The following is a 24,269-nucleotide window of genomic DNA, read 5'->3' on the forward strand; positions in this document are numbered from 1 at the left end:
CATTTTATTTCAAATATAGTTTAAAGCCCTTTACTTATTTTGTTGTGTTTACTCCTGTGGCAGAGATACTATAAATGAAAGTTGCTCAGTCGTGTCTGACCCTTTGCGACCCCATGGACTATACAGTCCATGGAATTCTCCAGGCAAGAATACTGGAGTGGGTAGCCATTCCCTTCTCTAGGGGATCTTCCCAACCCAGGGATTGAACCCAGGTCTCCCACATTGCAGGTGGATTCTTTACCAGCTAAGCGACCAGGGAAGCCCTAATTACTCTCAATTTTAGGATGAGGAAAGAGAGGCATAGGTAAGTAAATTGCCTAAAGTTAAAAAGATAGCAAGGGATAGAGTCAGGGTTCTAACCCTGGCAGTTTGCTCTAAGTCCAGCTTCCTTAACCACAGCTTTGCTCAGTGCTTGTAGATAACTACAACATAACTTGTGAAACACCATGATAGGGAGGAACAAAGTGATCACTCTGAGTCAGAAAGGACCAGCAGGATCCTTAGTGAGTGTTTGCCCTGGAGAGAAGGGAGGGGAAAGCCACTTCAGGGTGACAGGATCAACTACCTGAAAGTCAGCAGATGGGACAGGGAGGGGCTCCTCTTAAAGCCAGGTGTGCCAAGTCCTCATATGGTCTTTGGACACCTTCAACCAGGACAATTTCCTGAGTCAGAGGGACAGGTTGGGTTGTTTCTCAGGAAACTGTTGGTGGATGGGAGGGGTGTGGAGGGTTGATACATGGGGGATGAGGCCACTGGAGGAGCAGGAGGCAAGCCTTGCTATATATATTTCCAAAAGAGAGCAGAGAGAAAGGCAGACAGAAGGGGAAAAAAAAGAATTTCAGAGGATTTAGAGATGGATTTGATATAGTTAGTGAAAAGGTCCAGAACCCCCTGAGGCCTCTAGCTTGGGCAAAGGTATTCGTTTTCTAAATTTTGTACAGGTTTTGAGCAGTGAGATTAGCAGAAAGAATGTGCATGCATAGGGAGCCGTAGTCCTTTCTGCACAGTGCCCAGATTCCATTAAGACATTTCCCCAAACCCTTGGGGGCAGGAAGGGTGACAGTCACTTGCTATCTGATGTCCTGACTGTCGAGCTCGGCTTTTCTATTGCATGAATCCCGAGACTGAACTGCGCATCCTGAGCATTCGTTGCGCAAGAAGCCGAAGGCTGGTCCCTGGCCCGGGAAGGCCGCCCGGCCGGACGCGCGGGTCCCGCCCTATATGCCGCCCTGGCTCGGACCGGAGCATCAGGTGGGGCCCAGGGTACGGTCATTCGAGGCTGAGGGTCCTCTCCTGCACCCCACGGGCCACAGGCAGTCCGTCGGCACTCTGGCCGGTGGTCCCAGTGCACTGCAGGCTCCGGCCGACCGATTAGAGGCGGCTTGGTGGGGGAGACCCCTAGGGCGCACGCGGCACCCCAATCTCCTCCGCACGGAACGGACTTCCTAGCGCGCGGAAGCCGGACATTCCCTCCGGGGCTCGGCCCCAGCCTCTCGGGGACACGCGGCAGGCCAGCAGACACCGGCCCCGGCCACCGGGCACTGCCCTCCCGGCCCCCCAACTTGGAGACTACAAGTCCCAGCAATCCTCGTAGCTGGCACCTCCCGCCTCGCAGCGGAGACCCCCGGCCATCCCAGCTGAGGGGCTTGGGCTGCGCTCGTGGCCGGACCGGGCCAAGCGGGGAGGCCGGTCCCGCGGGCGGGGGCGGGGGCGGCTCCGCGGCTTCTCCCGCCGCCGCCGCCAAGGGGAGTTTCCAGGAAGTGGCCATATTGGATCCATTCAGCCGCAGCCGCCCGGGCGGAGCGCGTCCCGCAACCGGCTTGTCCCCGTCGCGGCCCGGGTGCTCGTCCCGGCTCGCCCGCCCGGTGCGGAGCTCGCCATGGCGGCCACTGACCTGGAGCGCTTCTCGGTGAGGGCCCTGCTGGGCCGCGGCGCGCGCGGGAGGCGCGGGGCGCGGGGAGGGGGCCGCCCTGCTGCTGGCCGGGGGCGCGAGCCGGGCTGTCAGCGTCGCGCGGCCGGGCCTTGACGCCGGGCGGGCCGGGGGACCCTGGAGCGGGCTCTTCGCGGCGCTAGTCCCGGGTCCCGGGGCGTCGGGCGCGGGCGCCTTTCTGGGAGGCTGGCGGGGTCTCCCTCCTTGGGCAAAGAAAAGCAGACCCCTTTCGCGAAAAGGAGCAGATAAATACCCGCTTGTTGTGGCCCGGTGTGACGACAGATTGGGGCCCCGGGGATCAGAGGGAAGATCCAGGATACTCCGGAGCCCCCTCGCCCTGAGTGTTCTTTGCACGGCTGGGGAGATTCCTGGCCGCGCAGGTGCTGCTGGATGGGCGCAGTCCGTGACGATGAAGCCCTAGGGATCCTAGGGAGTCCCTCGGATGAGCTCAGGGCAGTTGCAGACTTGGGTCCTGAAGACCTTGGCCTGCTGCTCCTTCCCGCTCCAACCCCCGCCCCCCACCCAAGCGCCAGGATCCAGGGTGCGATTCCAGTGGGTGCCTCAGTGGTCGGGTCTGAGGCAGCGGTTCCCCAGGAACTGGAGCGATTCCACATTCAACCCAGTGGATGTTTGTTTGGGCCCCAGTCCGGGGATGCCTTCTGCAGGGGTATCGTCTCTGGTGGTCCCTGCAGAGGTCTCTCTGGGCTTGAGCCAGCCAATAACCAACTTCCCAAAGGCTTTTATAATCTGTTCCCACCCCCACTCCCCCAGGGGAGAGAGGCCTTTTGGGGACTGTATCTCCATGTCCCCCGATGTCTAAGGCTGGATTTGGGTGTGTCTGGGAGATTGAGCTGTGACAGTGAAGGAAACTGTCCTCTTGCTAGCATGTGAGGCCCTGGTCGGTGCTAAGGGGGAGGGAGGAGGGCCCAGGGATGTTGTGGGTAGGGGGTAAATGCTAAATATGTGACTGATAAGGAATTGGTTCTGGGGCTAAATAAGGGATTCAGGACTTATGTAATTAATGCTATAAATATTGTCATCTGAATTTATATATGTAAATTTTCTCTTTAATCTGAAAATACATTTGTTGGTCTATTTTGGAAACATGCGTAACTAAAGCAGGAACTCTTGGTGTCATAATTTTAGACTTGAATGTTTTATGAGGGGGCTGCGAGTCAGTTCAGTAAGTTTAAATACAGGAGGAGCAGATTCAGAGGTTGGGCAAATCAGAGAATCACCCCAGCCCTGGACTCTGAATGGGAATTTATGTACCCCAGGAGGGCTGTGCCTGAATCCCAGCAGACCTGCTGGTTAGCTGGAGACCAGCAGACCTGTGTGTGTTTGCACATCTCTGCCTGCATGCCTGTGCGCATTTTCTGTGCCCAGCTGACCAGAAAGTTATGTCTGGGTCTTGTCTTTCTGTGGCCAGAGGTTGCTCTAACAGTTGGTCTTGCAGGTGGGAGCGGTGTGTAGAGTAACTGGAATCAGACTGCCTGACATGAATCCTAGATTACTACTTGTTGGCTGTGTGACTCTGGGCAAGTTGTTTAACCCCTCAGTGTTCTCGTCTGTATAATGGGATAAAAATACTACCTCCCTCATAAGGTTATAATAAGGATTTAATGAGAGGATCCAGATGAGGTACTTAGAACAGTGTCTGGCACATGATGAAGACACAGTAAATGAAACATGATACTTAGTACCCATGTGGATGTGAAAACTGGCCCTCTGTGTAAGAAGGTAGCAGAGAATGAATTTGCTCTGTTCCATGGCAGCCTCCCTAGGGGCTCCCACCACTACCCACCCAGAGATTATCCTCAGAGGTTGAGCTGAGGGGTCTAGCTGCAGTGCCAGGCAATGGGCTGGAAAGGCTCTTCCTCTTAGATTCCTGTGTTTGCAAGAATTTCAGGTATTATCACCTTGGTAATAATGATAGGCATAGAAAGGGGACCAACTCAAGTAAGGATGTGCAGCCTGAGTTCAGGATGGATACCTTTCACACCCTTCACACTCTGAGCCATCAGCCTCCTGGGAGGACTTGGACATGGTTGAATTTGGGTGGAGACCTTGGGTTGGGTTTGGCCTGAGTCTCAGAGTCTGGACTCCATTCTCTTCTCCTATCTTGTCATCCTGGGAAAATGATTTCTTCCTTTCTCCTGCTGTAAAGTGGGAACAATCCTACTGATACTCTTCAAAGCATTTATGAAGATAATTGCAGCCTGTGACGTATTTGGAGATAAGTTTAGCTGTCTCACCAGCTGCAGGGTTGAACTGGGTGTTAAGCAGTGGCCATGAAGTTACAATCTGATTGAGCTGTGGCAGGCTGACACTGTTCCTCAGGCTAGCTTGGTGGTCAGACCAGCTCAGGAGGGCCTGGGAGTTGTCCCAACCTGGAGCTTAGATGAGCATATGGAGTGATACTTTTTCTTGGGGGTGGGGGAGGGACGTTGCATGAAATGTGTGATTGTAGCTCCCTGACCAGAGATCGAACCCACACCTTCTGCATTGGAAGCATGAAGTCCTAACCACTGGACTGCTAAGGAGGTCCCTGGAATGGTACTTTGAGGTCAATGTGTGCTGGGTTCCTATTCTCCACAGGCTGAGTGACCTTTACATTTTGACTGGAACTTGCTCAATCCTAGATCAGCCCTGTGGTTATGATCAAAATCTCCTAGGATGTGCATGTCTGGGACAGCCCTCTGGGGAGTCTGTTGCCTCTTGCCCTCCTTGGGCAGCCAGATTCCTATCCACTCTTCCTCTGCCCTTCCTCCTTACTGGATCCCAGGACTCTTTTTCTGCCCCAGGGGCCATCTCCTGTGCTTCTCCTGTCAGAATCTCATGGGGGAGGGTTCCAACTCCACGGTAAGGGAGGACTGAGGAGGGGCTGGAGAAAATGAAGATCTGAGGGAGAGAGGGAAGAAGCGTGTGGCACGGCAGCCTGGAGCCTGGCACTCCTCCCAACCAGTCATCCCCCCACCCCCATCTCCATTTTATCCCCAGCACCATCTGTCACTTCCGTTGTCACCCCTGTAATCTTGACACTTTCCCAAGAAGCAGGCTATCCAGGGAATGCCTATTCTGTCCCCAAGGCAAGAGCTGGGGGGAAGGAATGTAGAAAGCAACCCCTCACTCAAGTGGGGCTGTCACAGAGGGGTCTCCCTGTCCTATAAAAATGGCCAGAGACCTCTTTGCTGAGCTGCTCCGAAGGAGACGTGAGAACGGAGCAAGGGACCTCTGTGCAGCTCTCAATGCACATGAGCACCACCTGCAAAGCTGAAGCTCCACCCACTTTCCCTGGGAGGTTGGTCCACCCTGCTCTGCCCCCCGGCCCCCATGGGCATTGTACCATGCTATGGGTGCTCACTTTAGAAAGGTCTGCCCAGGATCTGGATTGGAATGGACCAGAGCAGGGACACTGATGAGAAGGCGCTGGTGATCCAAGGGAGCGCATGACAAGGGATTGACCAGAGTAGGAGCAGAGAGGGTGGTAAGAGGGAGACTGGCCACCGTCTGGCTAACTGGCCACACTGGCTATCAATGCAGGAGAACAAATGGAGGCTGGGAACCCAGGGCCAGATATTTATCAAAAGCTTTGGATGGCAGGGAGGGTGCTGGGTGCTTTGTGTCCATCTTGATGCCAACAGCTGGCAGTTGGGTGAGATGCAAACTCTGGGGCCTGAGACCTACCTTCAGCCTCCAAGGACCCCTTGTGATGACAGAGAGGGAGCCCTCTGAGTTTGGAGCCCAAAGATGAGCTAGGTGGAGGTATGTATTTGGGGCAATAACTACCACGAAGGTTTCTGTGGCTCTGGTCCAGCTACCAGAAGGAAGCTGCTGCAGGATGACGGAGCAAAGGACCTGAGGACTGGCTGGCCTCTGTGTGTCCCTTGCAGCCTCTCCGGTCTTCCTGCCTCTCTGCTGCCAGGTTGGTTCTCTCTTAGGATCCCTAGTCCTGGCCCCCAAGGCACAGGCTTTGCCAGACAACTAGGCATGGAGCTCTGCAAGCAGGAGGGAGACATGTGTGCCTGGGGAAAGGATGCCTGCCAAGGTCGACATGCCCTCATGATAGAGCTGGGGTGTTCTTTATTGGAGCTGTCTGCATCCTCAGGGCTCACGTGAGGAACTGTGGCTGGGAAGAGGTGGTGGACGACAAAGCATGGGGTGTGTGGGCTGTAACATCCATCGTCCTGGGTGGTATTGGGGCAAATTAGATATTCTCCTCTTCAGAATACATGGCTTGTAGAAGGTTCTTGGTCCTTCTCTTGGAAGCTGCATTAGAGGGACAGAACCAGGGGAGGAAGTAGTAAGAGCCTATTTCAGATCACAGGTGCTGGCTTCTTTCTGAAGGCTCTCCTGGGCTTGGGCCACCTGAGGGCTGTGGTTCAAGAGGGGGCTGTGGGCCATGGATCCAAGTCTACTCACCAGACCTGGCTGTGCAGCCTGGGTGTGAGTGTGACACTGCCTGGTGCTGGGGTGAATGGTGCAAGCAACAGAGAAGTATAGCCGTGCTGCCCTCAGCCCCTGCGGGCTCACGTTGCTGCTCATGTAGTTCTCTGTCTCTTCCCAGCACCGACATCCATCCTGGGGTCGGGGGTGGGGGGCATGGTCACCTTTGCCACCCACATTCTTCTTTCCAAAGTTGGGGTCTCATTCATTCACTGTGGAACAAAGGCTACCTCCGTCCCATGATGTCTAGACCCCTGTGGTCATCCCTGCTGCGGGGAAGTCCCCAAGTCCCAAGTAGGAAAGTATGAACACCTGGGCTTCCAGTACCTTCTGTGGCCCAGAGTGCCTTCCCCATCTGCTCTGTGGTGGGATGGACCATTCCCTCCCATGGGAGGCACAGCGCCACAAAGCCTAGGAGCATTTTTGTGTCCTGAGTCTGGGGAGGGCTGGGTGGGCCCAGAGGCCGATAACTGGGTTCTTGGCTTCTCGGAAACCTGATTTTGACGTGAGAAGTGTGAAACAAACCATCCCAAACTACTGAGTGGCAGTCCTGGCTGTCTTTGTGCAGCAAGAAGGAGAAAAGTGCCCTCAGTGAAACAGGGAAGTAGGGAGACTGAAGTTTTGGGGTCAGGGCACTGGGTGGCCTTGGGCTCCTAGGGATAGTTTTGTTTCCAAAGTCCCTTCGCTTCTCATGTTGGGGGAGAGGATGACTGGCCTTGAGAGAGTGACTGGCAGCTTTCTCCTGGGGCCCAACTGCCACCTTGCCATTCTTACTTCTTCTGCTACTGTGCTGGCACCATGAAGGCTGGGCCTGGCCTGTGTCTTCTCCCCAGGTTTGTTGCCGCCATAGGAGAGAGACACTTTGGTTCTCTGGTGTCCTCTTGATTGGGGACAGGTATATCCTGCCTCCGTTCTTCCCTCCTGGTCAGGGTGGCAGTATTCCCCCCCTTCCCCCCACCTCCACCCCACGCACATCCCTGTGGTTATTTCCCGTAACCTTTGACCTGGGTTTAGAGTCTTGCTGTGGAATCCTGGGACTAGAGCCTAAGCCTTTCCTGGGAAAATTCCTAGGATTCCTCTCAGATTCAAGGACAGTTGCGCCGTGACCACGGGTTCTGGCCAGAGGCCTCTGCTCTGGCTATTTAAGGCCCAGGCTGCTGAGAGTGGTGAGAGCCGAGGGGAGGGTGGTTGGTGCCAGGAACATGGGTGGAGGAGGTTCCCAATGGCACAGTGACTCCTGCGTCCACTGCACAAGGACTCTGTAGGGCCTCCCAGAGCTGACTGACGGCCTCCTCCTGGGGCCCAAGTGCCTAAGCCTTCTCCTGGGGAGAAGGCTTCCTGCCTGCCTGTGGGGTGCTCACGGTGGCAGGAACCTGAGGGGAGAGGTGTCCGGAAGTCTAATGCACTTGGAGAGAACTCTGTGGGAGGCCTGGAGTGGGGGCTGCTCTTTGCCTAGGATTTAGGAGCCAAATACTTGGATGGTGGAGTGTTACCTCTACTCCCACCCCAACAACTAACCTCATTTGGGAGGTTGGTTCTCAAGGGGCTCTTTTCACCCATAGATTCTCTGGCTATGTTGGTTCAGACATTCAGCAAGTTCCCACTTCCTTCTGGATAAAAGCCTGTTTCTGTGTGGGCAAGTGCAAGACATGGTTTTCCCCCAAATCCCACCTCTCTTCTTGGTAAAAGGGGCCGCTCCTTTCGGCTGGTGATTGGGACTGCTCCAGAAGGCTCAGACAGCATTTCCTGGTCAGGAAAAGGACGTCCTATTTATCCACTGGGCTGCATAACAAAATGCCATTCTCCACTTTGTTCTGGATGACCGGGCATGGAGGAACGCAGTTAGCCTGAGCAGTTATTATTTTGGTTGTTGTCTTTGATGTGCCAAAGAAATGATGACATAGAAGCCTGGAGCCTGGCTCAGGAGCCAGAAGCTTGTTAGTGATTAGAAGAGGGATAAAGGCCCTGTGGAGTTTCCCATTGTGTGTGTAGAGCTCAGAGCTGCCAACTCTCTCTCCTGGAGCTTTGAGTACAGTTTGAGCCCCCTGAACTGGCCCCCTGGGAGCTGGGTGTGTGGAAAGAGTCAGAAGCAGCTAGGTCTGCCTCTCATCAGAGTCCAGGTTAAGTTGTCCAGCCCAAAGGCTCCTCCCACAGAGCAGCCTCCTGTAGGTCTCCTTGCCCCAAGGGTGCACCCTGGGTGTTTTGTCCTTCCAGGTCACCATCTTGCTGGTTCTGGGGTTGCAGACTGTCAGGCCATGGATCATGTTCAGCCCTCAGACATGTTGAGCTGGGCCCTAATGGTTTTCTCCATTGGCAGTTGTTGCCAACCTTTGAAAACTAGTGGGTTTCACATAAAAATCTGGATTTCTGGATTCTCTTTAAAAATTGGAAGATTTGGCAACATTAGGTCTACATTCCCACAGTTGGCTGGAGTCACGGAACCATAGCCATCATGGACTGAGCCCAGCCTCTGCAGTTCCCCACTGCTCCTGCCTTTCCCCAAGGGCCCCCATGCTCAGCCAAGTCACTGGGTCTTTCGTCCAGCAGAGAGCAGAGTGATGTGGCTGGAAGTGTGGGTTGTGCTGTCACAGCATCACCGTTGAGATTCTGCCTTCACCCTCCTGAGCAGTGCGATCTTGGGAAAATTACTTCATCTCTTGGTGCTTCAGCTGTCTATTTCTACACAGTGGGCATAATATACAGCCTACCTCACAGGGCTGATGGTGGACTAAATGAGATTAGAGTCATAGCTGGTCAGCAGTTGATAACTGTTCCGTGTGATTGTTGTCATTTTTGTTACTATCCTTCACCCATTTACACTAACTGCCAGGCCGCCACAGCCATTTGAGTCTAGACTGAATTGGACTGGGCCCCTGAGGTCAGGGATCTGGTGTCTTCATCTTTTCATTGGCTGCCATCCCAGTACCTGACACCCAGTGGATGGGACCAGTGAGCCTGTGTTTTGTGGCTCAGTGAGTGAGTTGGGAGCATAGTAAGAGTAGGGGACAGTGTAGCTCCGTGTTCTGGAGCATGGGCTTGGCTGCTCTCAAATCCCTACTCTACCCTGATTAGTTCTTTAGCTTAGGTGCACCCCAGTGTCCTTACCTGTACAATGGGCATAATAATAGTGTCTGCCACGCAGGGTGGTTAAGGGCTGTGTAGGAGACTGTGTAAGTTACTTGGCTTAGTCTATACAGGTGTCCTTGGTGGGGTGTTGGTGTCATCATTTGATGTTCATTCTTTCCTGTGGTTGTAACATCACTTTTTTCTTCCCTGTCTGTACTCTCCTTGCTTTCTCTCTGTTCCTCTGTGTTCAGAGTTTCACTTTGGGGACTGTAGCAGTCAGGATATTTTCAGTTGCACGTAATAGATAGCCCCATTCAGCTAGCTTAAGCAGTAGAGGGGAGATGTGGCTGGGGTAGAGGGAGAAGCTGGGGTGGGGCAGATGTTGGCTGTCTCTCCTCTGAGATGTGCTTGGCTCTGTAGTCCTCAGTGAGTGGGCTTCAGTCTTAGGCTGACTCCCCTGATGGTTACAGGATGGTCGTGAAAGTTCAGTCAGGGTGGCTTGCTCCTGCCTGTACCCATCGTGGGATCATGCTGATTGGCTCAGAACTAATAGGACCCAGCCCTGGAGCTGGAGCTAAGGCTTCCCTGACAAATTGCAGGTAACCAATGGGAGATCTGACATTACTTCCTGAGCTGTGGTAGCTGTGTCAGAGGTGCTTTGCAGGCTCCTGGCTCCTCCTGGGCTGAGACCCCACTCAAGTCAGCAGACACACCTGGGCAGGCAGCTTGGAGAGCGTGGTGCACCTTGGGTCACATGTTGTTGCCAAACGTAGGATCAGGGAAGCTGGTGTTAGTGAGAGTCACACCTCAGTAGAGCTGGGAGGTTAGAGCAGTCTCTCGAGACCAGAGAAAAACACTCTGTCCCCATGAGGACTAGCGGCCATTCTCTGTGTGCGTGTATGCGCGTGCTCTGGGGATTGATGCTCCAGGGGTCCCTGAGGCTCCTGAGCAGGATCGATTGCCCCAGGTCTGTGGCCCTTGGATTGACAGAGCGCAGCCTCGGTGACAGCTTGGGGATGGAGACTGCCCTGTACTCCACACACTTCTCCAGAGAGCCCAGCTGCGTGAGGAAGGCAGGTAGGGCTCACTGACCACAGGTAGGCGGACTTGTGTGAGATCCCTGAGTGCTGCTGTTAGAGTTGGGGAAACTCAGGAATAGGATAGCTTCTGAATCTTTGCAAGGACCCTGTAATTGGGTGAGTGCGCGTGCGTGTGGCTTCCAGACACAGCCGACTTGGTGGGTTTTGGCGGCAGACTACAGGATGTTGGACTGCATCCTGATTGTGTCACCCTTGGAAGAAGAGGATGAATAAACACATAGCCTTCTCTGCAAGCACAGCACGCCTTAAATTTTGGAGATTTTCAGTCTCGCCCGAAAAGAAAAAAGCTCTAGACTAACAGCTCTGTCCTCCATTTGATTCTCAAGCTGCCATGAGCAGGTGGGACAGAGACGGAATAATGAAGCTCTGTGTAAGGTGGGCAGATGCGCCCGATGCTGTGGCAGTGAAGCCGTGCTCAGTGATTTATAAATGGTGTTGTTGTCTAGCACGTCGGCCATGGTGGTGGGAGGGTGGGAAGAATGGGAACACTGACCTCCCCCAGCCTGCGGCCCACTTTGAGGAGCTCATGGAAGAGCTGAAAGTCACGATGCATATCAGGACAGCTAATAGTTCGAGGAAATGGGGTCACAGCCAAGTGAGGGGTCTGCAGTGGGAGTACTTAGGGGCCAGGTCAGGGCAGGTGCCAGGGAAAAGGTAGTGAGCTCCAGAGCCCAGGGAGGGAGCTGAGTTTGAAAAGTATATCCAGAGATAACCAGCTGTGCAGCAACCGAGCCTGGGAAAAAGGCCTCAGATGGTAAAGGGCCTGGAATGCCATGCTAGGGAGTTTGGACCTGACCCAGCACATCCTATGCTCCATTTACTGGTTTTGCTGTGGCCACCAATGAGAGGAAGCTGCCTTTAGGGCCTCTTTGTTGTTATGTTTGCAGCCCTGGGGGGACCTGGACTTGATTGGGAAGGTTGTGACTCAGTTCCCTGGGGATAGGGGACTCCAGCTTTGAGAGCAGAGACTCCGTGGAAAGAGGGTCATTGGAGAGAAGAGCTTAGGGGTAACTCTGACTTGTTTGAGGGGGTAGCATGGCTTCCCCAAGGGGCCATGTGAGGTCTAGGCTGCCCGTGTGCACAATTGGGAGTCTTTGATGCAGGGATACTGTGACTGAGCTGGGGAAAGGGCTTGGGGAAGGGGCAGGGTGACTTAGTTAATGAAGGAGAGATGGTTGGGTTTGAGTGTCGAGGGGCTCTGATTTGGAGGAAAGAATGGTTGGAGGGTTCAGGCTGAGATAACAGGCTGTAGCTGCAGAGAGGCTGAGGGACTGCAGATGTTCCAGAGACCCCTGCGCTGGAGGACAGGCAGCCAGGGCCCTTCTGGCTGGTCCTCAGTCTCCTCTGCCCCCTGGGCCTGCACCCACATAAGGGCTGCCACTGTCCTGATCTCTGCCCCTGGGACTGTCTTCAGCTGGGCCTGTTTCCTCCCCTCTGGAGCTGTGGGATGGATGGCAGGATGAGACTCAGACCCATCGTCCTGTCCTGTCCTTCCTCTGTCTGGCTGGCAGTCAGGGCAGAAGGGCTAGGGGACAGAAGAGGTATGTTTCTGCCCTACACGGAGCTGCCTGGGATCTGCCCTCGAAGGGGCCAGACCCTGGAAGGCTGAGCCTGGGAACCTTCCCTCAGGACAGCATTCTACCCCCATTCCCAGGGAAGCAGAGAATCCATACAACTTGGAGCCTGACCTTGACCCTCTGCTTAAGGTCCTGCTGGGTCTTTTTAAAGTGTTGTGGGCCAGCTCAGTGATCCCTGCTCGCTCAGGACCTGCTGCCTGCCTCTCTGGGCAGGCGTCCACATTCTCACCCATAATCCTCTGTCTAAGCAACCAGGACTGAGGCGGGGCTGGGAGGGGAACATGAGCCAGAGCCTGGGAGTCCCTAGAGAGTACCGCTGAGGCCTTGGACTCATGATGCCCCAGAGACTGATCCTGAGACCCAGTGGTGGGTCTGAGTGAGTGCTGGCTCCTTTAGTGGGGCTCATGTGTGCATTCCATGCTTGGGTGCATGAGAAGCAAGGGGTGCCCATGGAGGACTGTGAGCCCACCTGATGGGAGAGCCCCCCGACAGTGTGAGTGTGAGGGGGTCAAGCCAGACCTGCCCCTGTCTGCATCCTGCTTCAGCAGGAGAGGGCCACAGGAACATGCACATCCTCAAATCTTGGCCTTTTGAAATCTTTAAGATCTAGGGGACATCTGGGGCCTCCTCTCAGGCAGGAAGGCAGGTGAGCCCTTGGGGTAGCAGCCATGGACCTGGGGCCTTCTGCCAGGAGACACCTCAGGCTCAGGCATCCCTTGCCAGCCCAGAAGATGCAGAGCCCCAGGTGAAAGGGCCTTTCCCAGGTAGACTCATGGGTCCTGAGGCCCATGGGATTCCCTGTGTAGAAACTTGGCCTGGAGTTGGAGCTCCAGTGCACTCACGATGTGTCCTGAGATTTGCTGAGAACTGACACAAGTTTGAGGGGTGTATTGACTCAGGTTTAGCCTCCCCTCTTCTCAACCCCTCTTCCCCAGTGGGCTCACTGTGTCTCTCTTTTCTCTTTGCAGAATGCAGAGCCGGAGCCCAGGAGCCTCTCCCTGGGTGGTCATGTGGGTTTCGATAGCCTCCCTGACCAGTTGGTCAGCAAGTCGGTCACTCAGGGCTTCAGCTTCAACATCCTCTGTGTGGGTGAGTGTCATGCCTGGCCAGGGGACAGCCTCCACTGAGGACGGACAAAGCCCTCCTGGGAGATGAGAGGCCGCTGTCCTGACTACCTGTTGAGCTGCAAGGGGACCTCCCAGGCAGAGTGACACTTCGAGGGGTCAGGACGAGGCTTTGGTGTGTGTCTCTGCCAGGGTCAAGGATAGAGTTGGAGCCAGGGCTGGACTCAGTTGTCATGAAGAATAAACAGGATTAGGTGCCTTAAAGTACTTTGTAAACTAAGAGTATTTATCACAGTGGTTGGGATCTATTTGTTTGTTTGTTTTAAAAACATGTATTGTTGTTTTTACTATGTGTCAAGGACACTGTGGTAAACCAGACTCTCTCTCCATTACTTGTCATGTAGTAAGAGCTCCAGTACTCATCTAAACAAATACACCCCCCAACAGGGAGGCTCTGGAAGGTTCCATGTGCCTCAGGGCACAAAGAGTTCTGCCAGACCCTCCACAGGTGCTCTGGGAACCCCTTGGAAAGCAGCCTCTCCTGAACCTCCCCCCACTAATTAAAGCTTCATGGAGTTGAGGCCACCCATGACAGGTGGGCTGAGCCACTGGTACCTTTAGATCTCGGCCCTGCTGGCCCCATGGCCTTCCTGGGCCCAGGAGGAATGGCATGCAGAGCAGGTGACCAGGTCCCATTGAGGCCAGAAGAGGCCAGTGTCCATCGGTGTCTCCCAGCTGCCTGGCTCTGCCTCTTCCGCACTCCCGATAGAAACATCTTTCACAACCCACATAGCCATGTCTTATGTCCAGGCCAGCCTTTTGGCTCTTCCTTCCACATTTTATTTCTGAGGCCACTAAGAAAGGAAGGTTCTTGGGGTTAGGGACAGTGAGGGATGGAGTGGGAGGCCTGCCCCTCTCTTGTATGGAGACCAAGGGTGCCTGAGCCCCTCCTGGCCTAGCTAGGAGCCAGGACAGCCCCAGTTCCAGTCTGTGACAGCCCCTCTGCCCACTCCCTGCTCCCCCAGGGGAGACTGGCATTGGCAAGTCCACACTGATGAACACGCTCTTCAACACGACCTTTGAGACCGAGGAAGCCAGTCACCATGAGGAGTGTGTGCGCCTGCGGCCCCAGACTTACGACCTCCAAGAGAGCAACGTGCAGCTCAAACTGACCATCGTGGATGCCGTGGGCTTTGGAGATCAGATCAATAAGGATGAGAGGCAAGAGGCAGGAAAGGCGGTGTCTTCCCCGTCCCTCCACGTTGGCCATGGTTCTAACACTCTGCCCTAGTGCTCTGCACTCCTTGCTGCCCCCAGACAAGTAACCAAGCCCGCACTCCATGAGGTCCATGGGAGGGCTGCCTGGAGAATGTCTAAGATCCTGAGGACCCTGTGGGGGACCAGGAGAAGGGGTCAGCCACCTGTACCCAGGCAGGAATCCCCAGGTGGAAGCTGTTTGTTCTCACAGAGAGAAGGCTGGTGGGCAGCTTGGCTGGGCTCCAGGCCCTGGGCCGTGCGTGGCTCTGCTGTCTGCCTCCCTGTGACGGAGCTGTCTGTAGTTACAGGCCCATAGTCGACTATATCGATGCGCAGTTTGAAAACTACCTGCAGGAGGAGCTGAAGATCCGCCGTTCGCTCTTCGACTACCATGACACGAGGGTCCATGTCTGCCTCTACTTCATCACGCCCACGGGCCACTCCCTCAAGTCCCTGGATCTGGTGACCATGAAGAAACTGGACAGCAAGGTGTGGCCCCCTTCCAGCTGATTCTGTGGGCTCCTTATCCTCCCCGGAGGCGGGATGTGGTGGCTGCATGTGACTGTCCGCTGCAGTCCCCAGGGGCTCGGCTGGCTGGGGGCTTGCAGACAGCTCCCTTGGCTTGGTTCTCTCTGTATCTTCTCTTGTGTCTGTCCCTGTGGCTCCAGCTGGCCCCCGTTGATCTGACCTCTTCAGAGCTCTGTCCTTGTCTCTGGCCCTGGGCACCTTCCCTCCAGCTGAGATGATTCTTATTCTCAGCCTGGTGGCTCCTGGCATCTTCCCCGTCCCCCTAGAGTTACCTCCCCACCTCGCCCCTGTCCCTCTGCCCCTCTGCCCTCCACTCCCCAGAGCATGCCAATTCTCTGCTCTTTCTCTCTCTATCAATTCCTAGTTCCTCTGCTCCCTTCACTTCTCCTGTCCTTCCTGCTATGACTTTCCCTTGGGGTCCTCCTGAGCCCAGCAGAGAGAGGAGAGTTAAGCCCCAGAATTGGAGTAGGAATGAGGAGTGTGTATTGAAAAGGCAACTTCATGGGGATGACAGGAGCGATGGGGGGTTGTGGAGGGTGTACAGCCCCGGGGTCACCTGTCAGCTCTCATGTGACTATGCTCCCCATCTCAGGAGTTAATTTTCACTGTGAACAATGAGATAACTTTGGCTTGGGAGATATTGAGGTCTTCCTGTGGCTACTGCTAATGGGTCATCTAACTTGTGTAGGGGCACAGCCTCCTATTGCCACTCCTGTCAGGCCCCACACTGGCTAAGACCTTCAGAACACTCTGGGTCAAAGCTGGGTAAGCCCACAGGACAAATTTGGAGCTGGATGGAGGTTTAGCAGGGCAGGGAGGGGCTGTAAGAAGCACTGCAACCAATTGTCACAACCTGTCAGAATGGTCCCACCTGGCTGGGTTCAGGCTGGGACTCCACTTGGGAGCTTTGGGAGCAGCTCCATCTCTTTGGCTTCCTGCCCCTCTGCCCAGGGGCGTGACCTGAGAAGGGCTATCCACAGTCAGGGAGCAACTCACCCCTGACACCTCTCCACGATCTTGGCAGGTGAACATTATTCCCATCATTGCCAAAGCTGACACCATCTCCAAGAGTGAGCTCCACAAGTTCAAGATCAAGATCATGGGTGAGCTGGTCAGCAATGGGGTCCAGATCTACCAGTTTCCTACGGATGACGAGGCTGTTGCCGAGATTAACGCAGTCATGAATGTGAGCACTGGGTGAAGGCCTGAGGGCTCTGGGGTTGGAGGGCTTGGAGCTAACCCCCTGGCCACTGTCTTTTCCCTGGGTTCTAGCCTTAGCTCTCCAGGAAAGATGGCTGGGCACCTGGAGCTGGCCAGTCCTGAATCCTCTGGACAGGGGATGGGAAGAATCAGGTATTGGGCAGGTCCTGGCGCTTCCCCAGGTTTAAGTACCCCAAAGTATGAACTCAAGGCAGGGACCTGAAACCTGCAGGATTGAGCAGGCAGGATGCCCAGACTTGGGAACCTGGAAGAGAGGCCCACAGGTCTTTTGAGGGAGCTTCTACTGGCCCCTGGAGAGCCCAAGGGCTGAAAGAATACCCTATAACAAGAGAAACAGGGTTGTGGGTTCAGCCTACTCCCTTGTTTGGAGGTCCCAGCATAATTCTCTAAAGGAGAGCCCGAAAGTGAGCATCTGGCCCCGCCTTGTTCGGGTCTGGGCAACTCCTCCCTGGGGCCCAGGGGCAGCGAGGGTGGGTCTGTCCACTAGCCCATGTCTACTCAGTGCTCACATACACTTGGGCCCCTTTCCAGGCACACCTGCCCTTTGCCGTGGTGGGCAGCACCGAGGAGGTGAAGGTGGGGAACAAACTGGTGCGAGCACGGCAGTACCCCTGGGGAGTGGTGCAGGGTGAGTGTGGTGGTGAGGGCGCGGCCCTGGCTGGGAGCCTGGACTCAGTCCCCTGTCCTGTGTCCTCCCCATGACCATCTGCTGCCTGTCTTCCCTCTGGAGTCGGCCTCTAACACCCCACTGCTGTCCTGCACCCTGTCCCCTCTGTGCTGGTGGCCGGGTCCCTGTCTGATGCCCGCATGCCCTCCACTTCCAGTGGAGAACGAGAATCACTGCGACTTCGTGAAGCTCCGGGAGATGTTGATCCGGGTGAATATGGAGGACCTCCGCGAGCAGACACACAGTCGGCACTATGAGCTCTACCGGCGCTGCAAATTGGAGGAGATGGGCTTCCAGGACAGTGATGGTGACAGCCAGCCTTTCAGGTGACAGCCTGTCTCCCCAGCCACAACCAGACTTGCCATGCCGGCATCTGTTCTAGGGGCTTGGTGAGCCAGGTGGGGAGAGAGGCTGTTGGGACAGTAGCATCCTCCCCTGTCCACGTGATCCCACCCCATCCCACCATAATCCCCTCCTTGGCCTCTTCTCTCTGGGTCTCCACAGCCTCCAGGAAACATACGAGGCCAAGAGGAAGGAGTTCCTGAGCGAGCTCCAGAGGAAGGAAGAAGAGATGAGGCAGATGTTTGTCAACAAAGTGAAGGAGACGGAGCTGGAGTTGAAGGAGAAGGAGAGAGAGGTGTGTGCTGGGCTCGGAGGATGTGTGTGGCAAGGCCAGGCCAGGGAGGGCCCAGGCTCCTTCGGGGCCCACACAGAGCCGGCCTCCCTACCTTCTGCTCCCAGCTCCATGAGAAGTTCGAGCACCTCAAGCGGGTGCACCAGGAGGAGAAACGCAAGGTGGAGGAGAAGCGCCGGGAACTGGAGGAGGAGACCAACGCCTTCAACCGCAGGAAGGCAGCAGTGGAGGCCCTGCAGTCTCAGGCCCTGCACGCCACCTCACAGCAGCCTCTGAGGAAGGACAAGGACAAGAAGAAGTAGGTGGTGGGCTCCCTGCCCCGTGCTGGCTCGCTCTCCCTCGCTCTTACTCATTCTCGCTGGCTCACCATTTTGCTGTCTCCTTTTACTCGCTCTCCCACCTCATTCTTGCTCACCTTTCTTCTTTCAGTGGTGATCTGCACATCTTCAGATATCAAGCGTTCATGCCCACTCTTGTGTTTGTGCACGAGTGGCTCCTCTCCCCACTCTTCTACCCCACACCCTGTTTTTTCTCTATCTCTTTCTCTCTTTCTTCTGCAGCCCCCTCAAGAGCTGGGTGGAGAAGGCTGGGCCACACTGGCAGGGAGTGGCCCCTGAGAGGGTCCTAGGGTCTCAGGGAACGTCCTTCAGGCCAGGAGATGGTCAGGGCCTGGGAATGTCAGCATTTCCAGACAGATTTCAAAAGCTCCTGTGGTTTCTGCCTGGATAGCCGTGATGCCTCCCCCTCAGTCCTGAGGCTGTGGACGTGGGCCCCGTTTTGGCAGGTGGGTGGTAACTGAGGGCAGCGGAGACCTGAGCCCAGCCAGCACTGACCCCCGGACACTGTGGTCACGACCCACTGAAGGAAGGACAGCAGCTCCCTGGAGGGGCTGTGTGAGTCCTACCAAAGAGAGGAGCTGCCCCTCAAGTAGAGGCTGGAGCTGTTCCTCCAAGCGTAGCCTCAGAGGAGAGAGAGTGATGGGAGAGGGGAGGAGATAGAGTGAAGGGGGAGAGGAGGAGGCTTTTCCCAGCCTCCAGGAGTACAGTTAACTTTGGCAAGGTGGGGGCTGCTCTAAGCCTCTTCTCCTTGACATAGCTTGTTTCCATGCTCACAGCTGGAACCCAGATGCCCTGGCTCTGGGTGGGGGTGGGGGGGTGCCTCCCTCCCCTGCCCCACTTCATTCAGTGTCCCCCAGAGCATCTCTCCATGGGGATCCTGTCTGCCCCTGCTTCTCCCAACCTCTGGTCTCTGTCAGGCACCTTCTTTCTCTTGCCAACCTGGAAACTAAGCAGGTATACGCACCTTGGCCCTCCTTATTCTCTTGGAATTCCATTTCCTCCTTGAACGTTTGGGAATGTGTGTGTTCAGGCCGTTCCTTCCTTGGTGGCAGTGGAGCCTTGTGGTTAGGGCCATGTGGTGCATAACTAACTGTGGCCCTGGGGTGCTGCTTGTGGCATTGGCCCTCCCCCTGCCCCCCAGTATTTCATTCCCTAATGATGCACGCATGCATGACACATGTACACTGTCTTACTCTCTCTTGCCCCATCATATACACAGATCCAGACACATCTCCACTAACACACACAGTCTCCGAGACACAGGCACAGAGGCACAGACACATCGAAGTTTAAAAAGCTTCTGCCTGGGGAAAAGACCAGGGGGACAGAACCAGGCATTTAGGAACTGGATGCTAATTCTTGTTCCTGAGGCCTGTCTTCTGCTTTGGGACAGACCCTGTAGTTTCCTTCATCCTGCTGACTGCCCCCCCCTCCCTCCGCGCCCACCACCAGCCATTGGCCCTGTTGCAGCAGATAAGCCCCTGCTGGTGCCCAGCCCCACACTCCTCTCAACTGTGTACATTTCCCTTCTGCTTTGCATTTGCTTCCGGCCCTGGTGCCTGTCTAGATCTTGGTGAGCTTGGTGAGCATGCAGGCTCTGTGAATTGCAACCCATGTGGATTTTGAGCTGGTAGCTCAGAAATCTGGTTTCTCCTGGGAAGCGATGTGCTATTCATGACCCAGTGCTGGCTCCCAAAGAGACTTTGCCTTGCTCCCTGGCAGCTTAGCCCAGGCCATCTTGTTTTTTTATTTTTATTAAAAAAAAAAAAAAAGGCAGGCAGAGTCCCCCAGGAAGTAAGCTATGGAGAAACCACTCAAAAGCAGCTCAAGGACCTGTGGCCAGGTCAAGGTGTTGAGGGCCAGTGGGGGTGGGGTGCAGGCTGGCTGCAGGGGCACCAGGCCAGCTCAGGGTGGGGCTCATCACTGATGTCAGATCTCCCTGCTTTTTTTCATGTGACGTGGGCCTGGAGAACAGGTCTTTTCTGTTTGCTGGACATTCCGGAAAGCTTCAGTCAGTTTGGCCTCTGGGAGAGAGCTCTCTCTCCTCCCACGCTGGCCTTGCGGAGGCCAGGAGTGGGGTGGGTGGGCTGGCTGGGAGCACCCCTTCCCTCTGCCCTGGTCGGGACAGGTCAGGAGTACATTTGGAGGGGAGATGTTGTTTTGTGAGCATTTAGTTGAATGGCTTTGATTGATTGTACTTATTCTTCAAATTTTAATTCATTTTTACAAAATTACTTCCCAATCAGATCTTGACCCCTCAGCCTGGGATGCTATAAACTGAAGTGAATTCTCTGCTTTGCTCATCACAAGTGCCAAACTGACTGTCCTTTCCCAGTGTTCATCTTGCTGTCTTTTGCTTCTGTTTGATTTGGTCGTCTGTGTATCTTTTAATGTGTCTGTTTTTGTTCTGTTTGTTTTATTTTTATTTTTCAGTTAACGCACGCACAGACTTACATGTCAAGAGCGGACTTTAGACTTTCATGTGTTAAGTTGCTTGAGTTACACCTTGTGACCCTTCTCCCATATCATGGTGTGAGGACGGACTGGGAGCCGGTACAGACTCCAGTGTTTACAGCCCTGCTTTGTCCCCCACCCCTACCCCTCAGGCTGCCCGGGCCTGGCGGGCCACCCTCTCTATGCAAACTTGTTAAAGCCATGAATGCTGGAATCCAAAACTGATGAGGTTTATTTTTTTCAGAGCCAGTGGCTGGTCTTCCATTTACAGTGTCACTATTCCTTGACGGAGCAGTTTTGTGTCGCTCTAGCAGAGGCCCCAGCCGGCGATGCTCGGCCTAATTGTTCAACGTCAAGATGGCAACTCATGCAGTGCCCTAGGTGTGGCCACGTGGTGTGGTATACATGCTGCAGAATTCCCCCCACTCCCCTTCATTTTAATTTTTCTAACCTAGAGCTTAATTTCAATAATAACTTTTAAAGCACTTCTAAATTTTTATTTTGGCACAAGCATAAAGACAAATAATACCCCCTCCCATTATTTTCGTAAGTAACACAGATTCCCTGATTTTTAAAAACTAAAAATATCTCTAAACCTTTCTTATGTATAAAATATCCCTATAAAATATAGGGAGAGGTGGGTAATAAACGTCCTGTGATGACAGTGTTTGGGATTTCTTTACGAATGAAAGTGGATCATGAAAAAGGCCACGTTCAGTGTTGTTACTGTGAATGTAAATGGAACAGCAGCCCGAAACCATTATCTCTGTGCCCTCTGAGGTGCTACCTGTGAACAGGGACCAACCCCATGTGTGCGTGTTAAGTGTTTGACTCTTAGCTAAGACCCCCACTCCCCCCCCCCGACTCCGCCCCCAGCCCAACCTTGCATATTCCAAATGTAAAGAGTGCTCAGCGGGAACAGGTTTCTCTCTGGGTCATTCTTTCCTTTTTCCTGGCTGAGTTGCAGAGAAAGAGATGAAGGTGCCTGATGTATGTGAACAATTAAGAAAAAAACAACCAGTAGAGGAGCTTTTTCCCTTTCAGCTGCATTCTTAAAGAGAACCTTCTAAGAAAGTACAGCGTTCTTCTGTTCCTGTTGGTTGGCAAGCCACTGAGACTATCAGGGTTGGAAGTATGGCCTGATAATATGGGATATAAAAAAATGAATAGATGAAGGATTCCACCTAATGTTGAGAAGCACTGTGCTGGGCACAGGCTTCCCAGAGTACCGACAGCTTTGCCCTCAAGGAGCTCACAGTCTAGTGCACTCCCTCGTTGGAAGCCTTAGGAAGCTGTGCTAAAACGTTGTTGGATTGGCAGTTTGTGTTTTTATGTCCTTCATTTTCTTTCCCATAATCGTTTCCTTCTTCCTGCCTTGGCTTGCTTTAGCGATTTCCAAGGCTAGGTTCTGGCTCCCTCCTGACCTTCTCAGATCGTGTTCCATTCAGAGAGGGGTGGAGGGTGAGCTGTATGTATCCACTGAGGTATGACCAGGAGAAGGTGGTCTTTTTCACCTCACCTGGAGCAGAGCAGGTTTTGTTGAGACTCAAAGTGAAAATTCTCCAAAGTTATGCCATGACCATGGGTGGATACAGATTTTTGAGGGGCTCAAACTACTTGAGAAGCCTTCTTAAGAGAACATGAGTATAAAATCAGGTACAGGGCCTTGGAAGAGGCCCTGAGAATTAAGTTTCATTAGCTTTAGAGTAAACCCACTTGTGGTTGTAACTGGTAACTGATGCTTCAGTGTGGGTATCTAAAGCAGATGTGGACTGCAAGTGGCTTAACTCTAGGGTCATTATATGTCTGAAAGTGTACTCAGTTGGATGGAAGTATAACCTTTAAGATAGCCTCTGTCAGCTAGTGTATTTGTGAAGATGAGGCTCAATGACCCAGCAGGCTCAGTTATGTAAGAAATGAGGATTCCTGGCCAATCTGGGGACTCTTACAGTGGGCAGATCCTGTTGTCCATCCACTCCCACCTGCATGTGGGCTGCACCCAGGGCATACTTGGGTGCCCAGAATTGTGGCTGGTTACCTGCCTGCATGCCCCAGGCTTCCAAAAATCTCGGGGGAAACCTGTCCTTGTTACATTTTCTGGGGTCTGGGCTGCCTCCACAGGACCCTTTGACTTTAGTGAGCCTCACTGCACTTTTCTCTCATGCTGTTTGTGTTTAGAATTTTGTCATTTTCAGCTGAGACCAAATTAATCTTTGGTGTACAAGGTGAGCTTAAAAACTTACCATTCATTGTTTAACAAGCTACCCACCTCATGGAATGTGACCCCTGTCTGCAGGATCTGATTTCCCCCTCATTTTTTGTCTCCGTATCATCTGTTGCCATTGTTAGGGCTGTCAGTGGGATCGCTGGCATTTACTATCATGTCTTTCATGAACCAAGTTGATTTTGGATAGAATCACCATATAATTTATTGCCCAAGCTGAGACTTTTGAGAGTGAAAGGAGATTTTGTTAATAATTACGCCAAGTCGACAAGCATAAGCCATGATTGTCTCAGGCAAACTGGGAGGTATGGTCACCCGAATTATGGGTAACCTGAGTCTAGGTGGTCTGTACTTTTGCAGACCGACTCCATATATGTTGTGTATGTCTTTGTGTGGGTTCCCTGTTAAGTGGGGCTCGTGTTACTGGATAAGAGGCCCAAGGGAAGTGTGGCTTGCTAGTCTGTTACGTTAACATGCTTTTCTAAAACTGCTTCACTTGTTAATTCATTTATTCCTTCATTCATTGACTGTTTTTGTTCCTTTCCATTCACTTTGTACTCATTTTTTCATTAAATTTTGCATTTATTTTGAGTTTTTGTGGTGTCTTTTTTGGGCAGTGGCTTTTTTGATTTGACGTTTCCTCTATTAATCTACTGCAGCTGTGGTAAAATGCAGCTTGCTTTTTCCGTGATCTTTGTGGGGTTGATCAGCTTCTATAAGAGTTATGTTTTAATAGCGAATCCTGCCACCGGCATCTGTGAAAGGCTCTTGAATGGGTGTGGGATGGAGGCAAGATAGGAAAAAGAAGTTGCAGCCTGTAGTCAAAGGATCTTTATCAGGCAAGACACGAGAGAAGGCAGACCCTGCCCTTGAAAAGTTTACATCCTTGTAGAGGAGGCTTGACATAGGACAACTAACACTTGAGTTCTTACTGTGTGCTAGTCATTGTTCTAAAGTGCATTACATGTATTAATTCCTCTAATCTTCACAATAATCCCATGATTAGGTACCATTTTCTCCTTTTTATAGGCAAGGCACAGAGAGGTTAAGTAATTACCCAAGGTCACACAGCTCATAAATGGAGGAATTGAGGTTTAAATATTGCTATCCTGTACCCTTATTCCTGTGCAGTTTGACAGTGTAGGTTGGTGGACCTAAGAAGGTTTTGTTGAGGTGGGATGCTATAGTAATAGGCAAATATTTGGTTGAGGAAGGCATGGCAATCTCCAGGGCCCATTTGTCGAGGAGCTTTCTCTGTTGGACACTAGGCTAATCTCTGGGAAGACCAAAATGAGGAGATGGAGGACTAAGCCCAGCAGGGAGACTGGCATGCTGGCCTCCCCAGTGAAGGTCCAGCACTACTCTGCCCCTGGGCAGGCAGATGCAGGGAGGTGGAGTCTTCACCAAGCTTTGAAGGACCAAGACTTTCCAGGAAGCCAGGGGAAATAGGGCCACCTTGGTGGAAGGAACTTGGCTCACCCAAATGAGGTAATATTTGGACAGGTTTAAGATGTGTCTGTGATACTCATTTACTGTGTTCTTCTCTTAGCCCGTCTGCCTCTGAGCCCTGTCCCATCTCTGTTTTCGGCAGTCACAGCCCTTTACCAATCTCTGCCCTCCGTAAAGGGTGACAAATGGAAGATGGATCATGTTCTTATTTCTCCCACCAGAGTGAACCCGTCTCTAATCTGAAGTGGGATAGAAATTCCTAACTGCAGGGAAAAAAATGTTAGAGGAGAGTAAGATAGAACTTAGGGCTCTAA

At 53.4% G+C, this 24,269-nt stretch overlaps 1 protein-coding gene across 8 annotated transcripts; it reads left to right on the forward strand.

Annotated features, from left to right (window-relative positions):
• The first annotated feature begins 939 nt into the window (after window positions 1–939).
• Window positions 940–23,097, forward strand: SEPTIN8 (septin 8). 8 transcript variants are annotated; one of them, XM_081500103.1, is made up of 10 exons: window positions 940–1,251; window positions 13,088–13,208; window positions 14,209–14,404; window positions 14,743–14,929; window positions 15,993–16,154; window positions 16,721–16,817; window positions 17,014–17,182; window positions 17,361–17,493; window positions 17,598–17,788; window positions 20,262–23,097. In XM_081500103.1, the coding sequence occupies exons 1-10, from the start codon at window positions 1,222–1,224 to the stop codon at window positions 20,263–20,265; spliced, it is 1,290 nt and encodes a 429-aa protein (XP_081356229.1). In that variant the 5' UTR covers window positions 940–1,221; the 3' UTR covers window positions 20,266–23,097. The 8 variants fall into 8 exon arrangements, with proteins under 8 accessions (XP_081356229.1, XP_081356231.1, XP_081356226.1 ...); XM_081500105.1 differs by having other exon boundaries at window positions 947–1,251; window positions 14,749–14,929; XM_081500100.1 differs by having other exon boundaries at window positions 947–1,251; window positions 20,527–20,946.
• Window positions 23,098–24,269: the final 1,172 nt, after the last annotated feature.

The sequence above is a fragment of the Giraffa tippelskirchi genome, chromosome 6 (genome assembly GCF_054371585.1).
Source record: "Giraffa tippelskirchi isolate mGirTip1 chromosome 6, T2T-mGirTip1v1.2.pri, whole genome shotgun sequence".
In the NCBI taxonomy this organism is placed as follows: domain Eukaryota; kingdom Metazoa; phylum Chordata; class Mammalia; order Artiodactyla; family Giraffidae; genus Giraffa; species Giraffa tippelskirchi.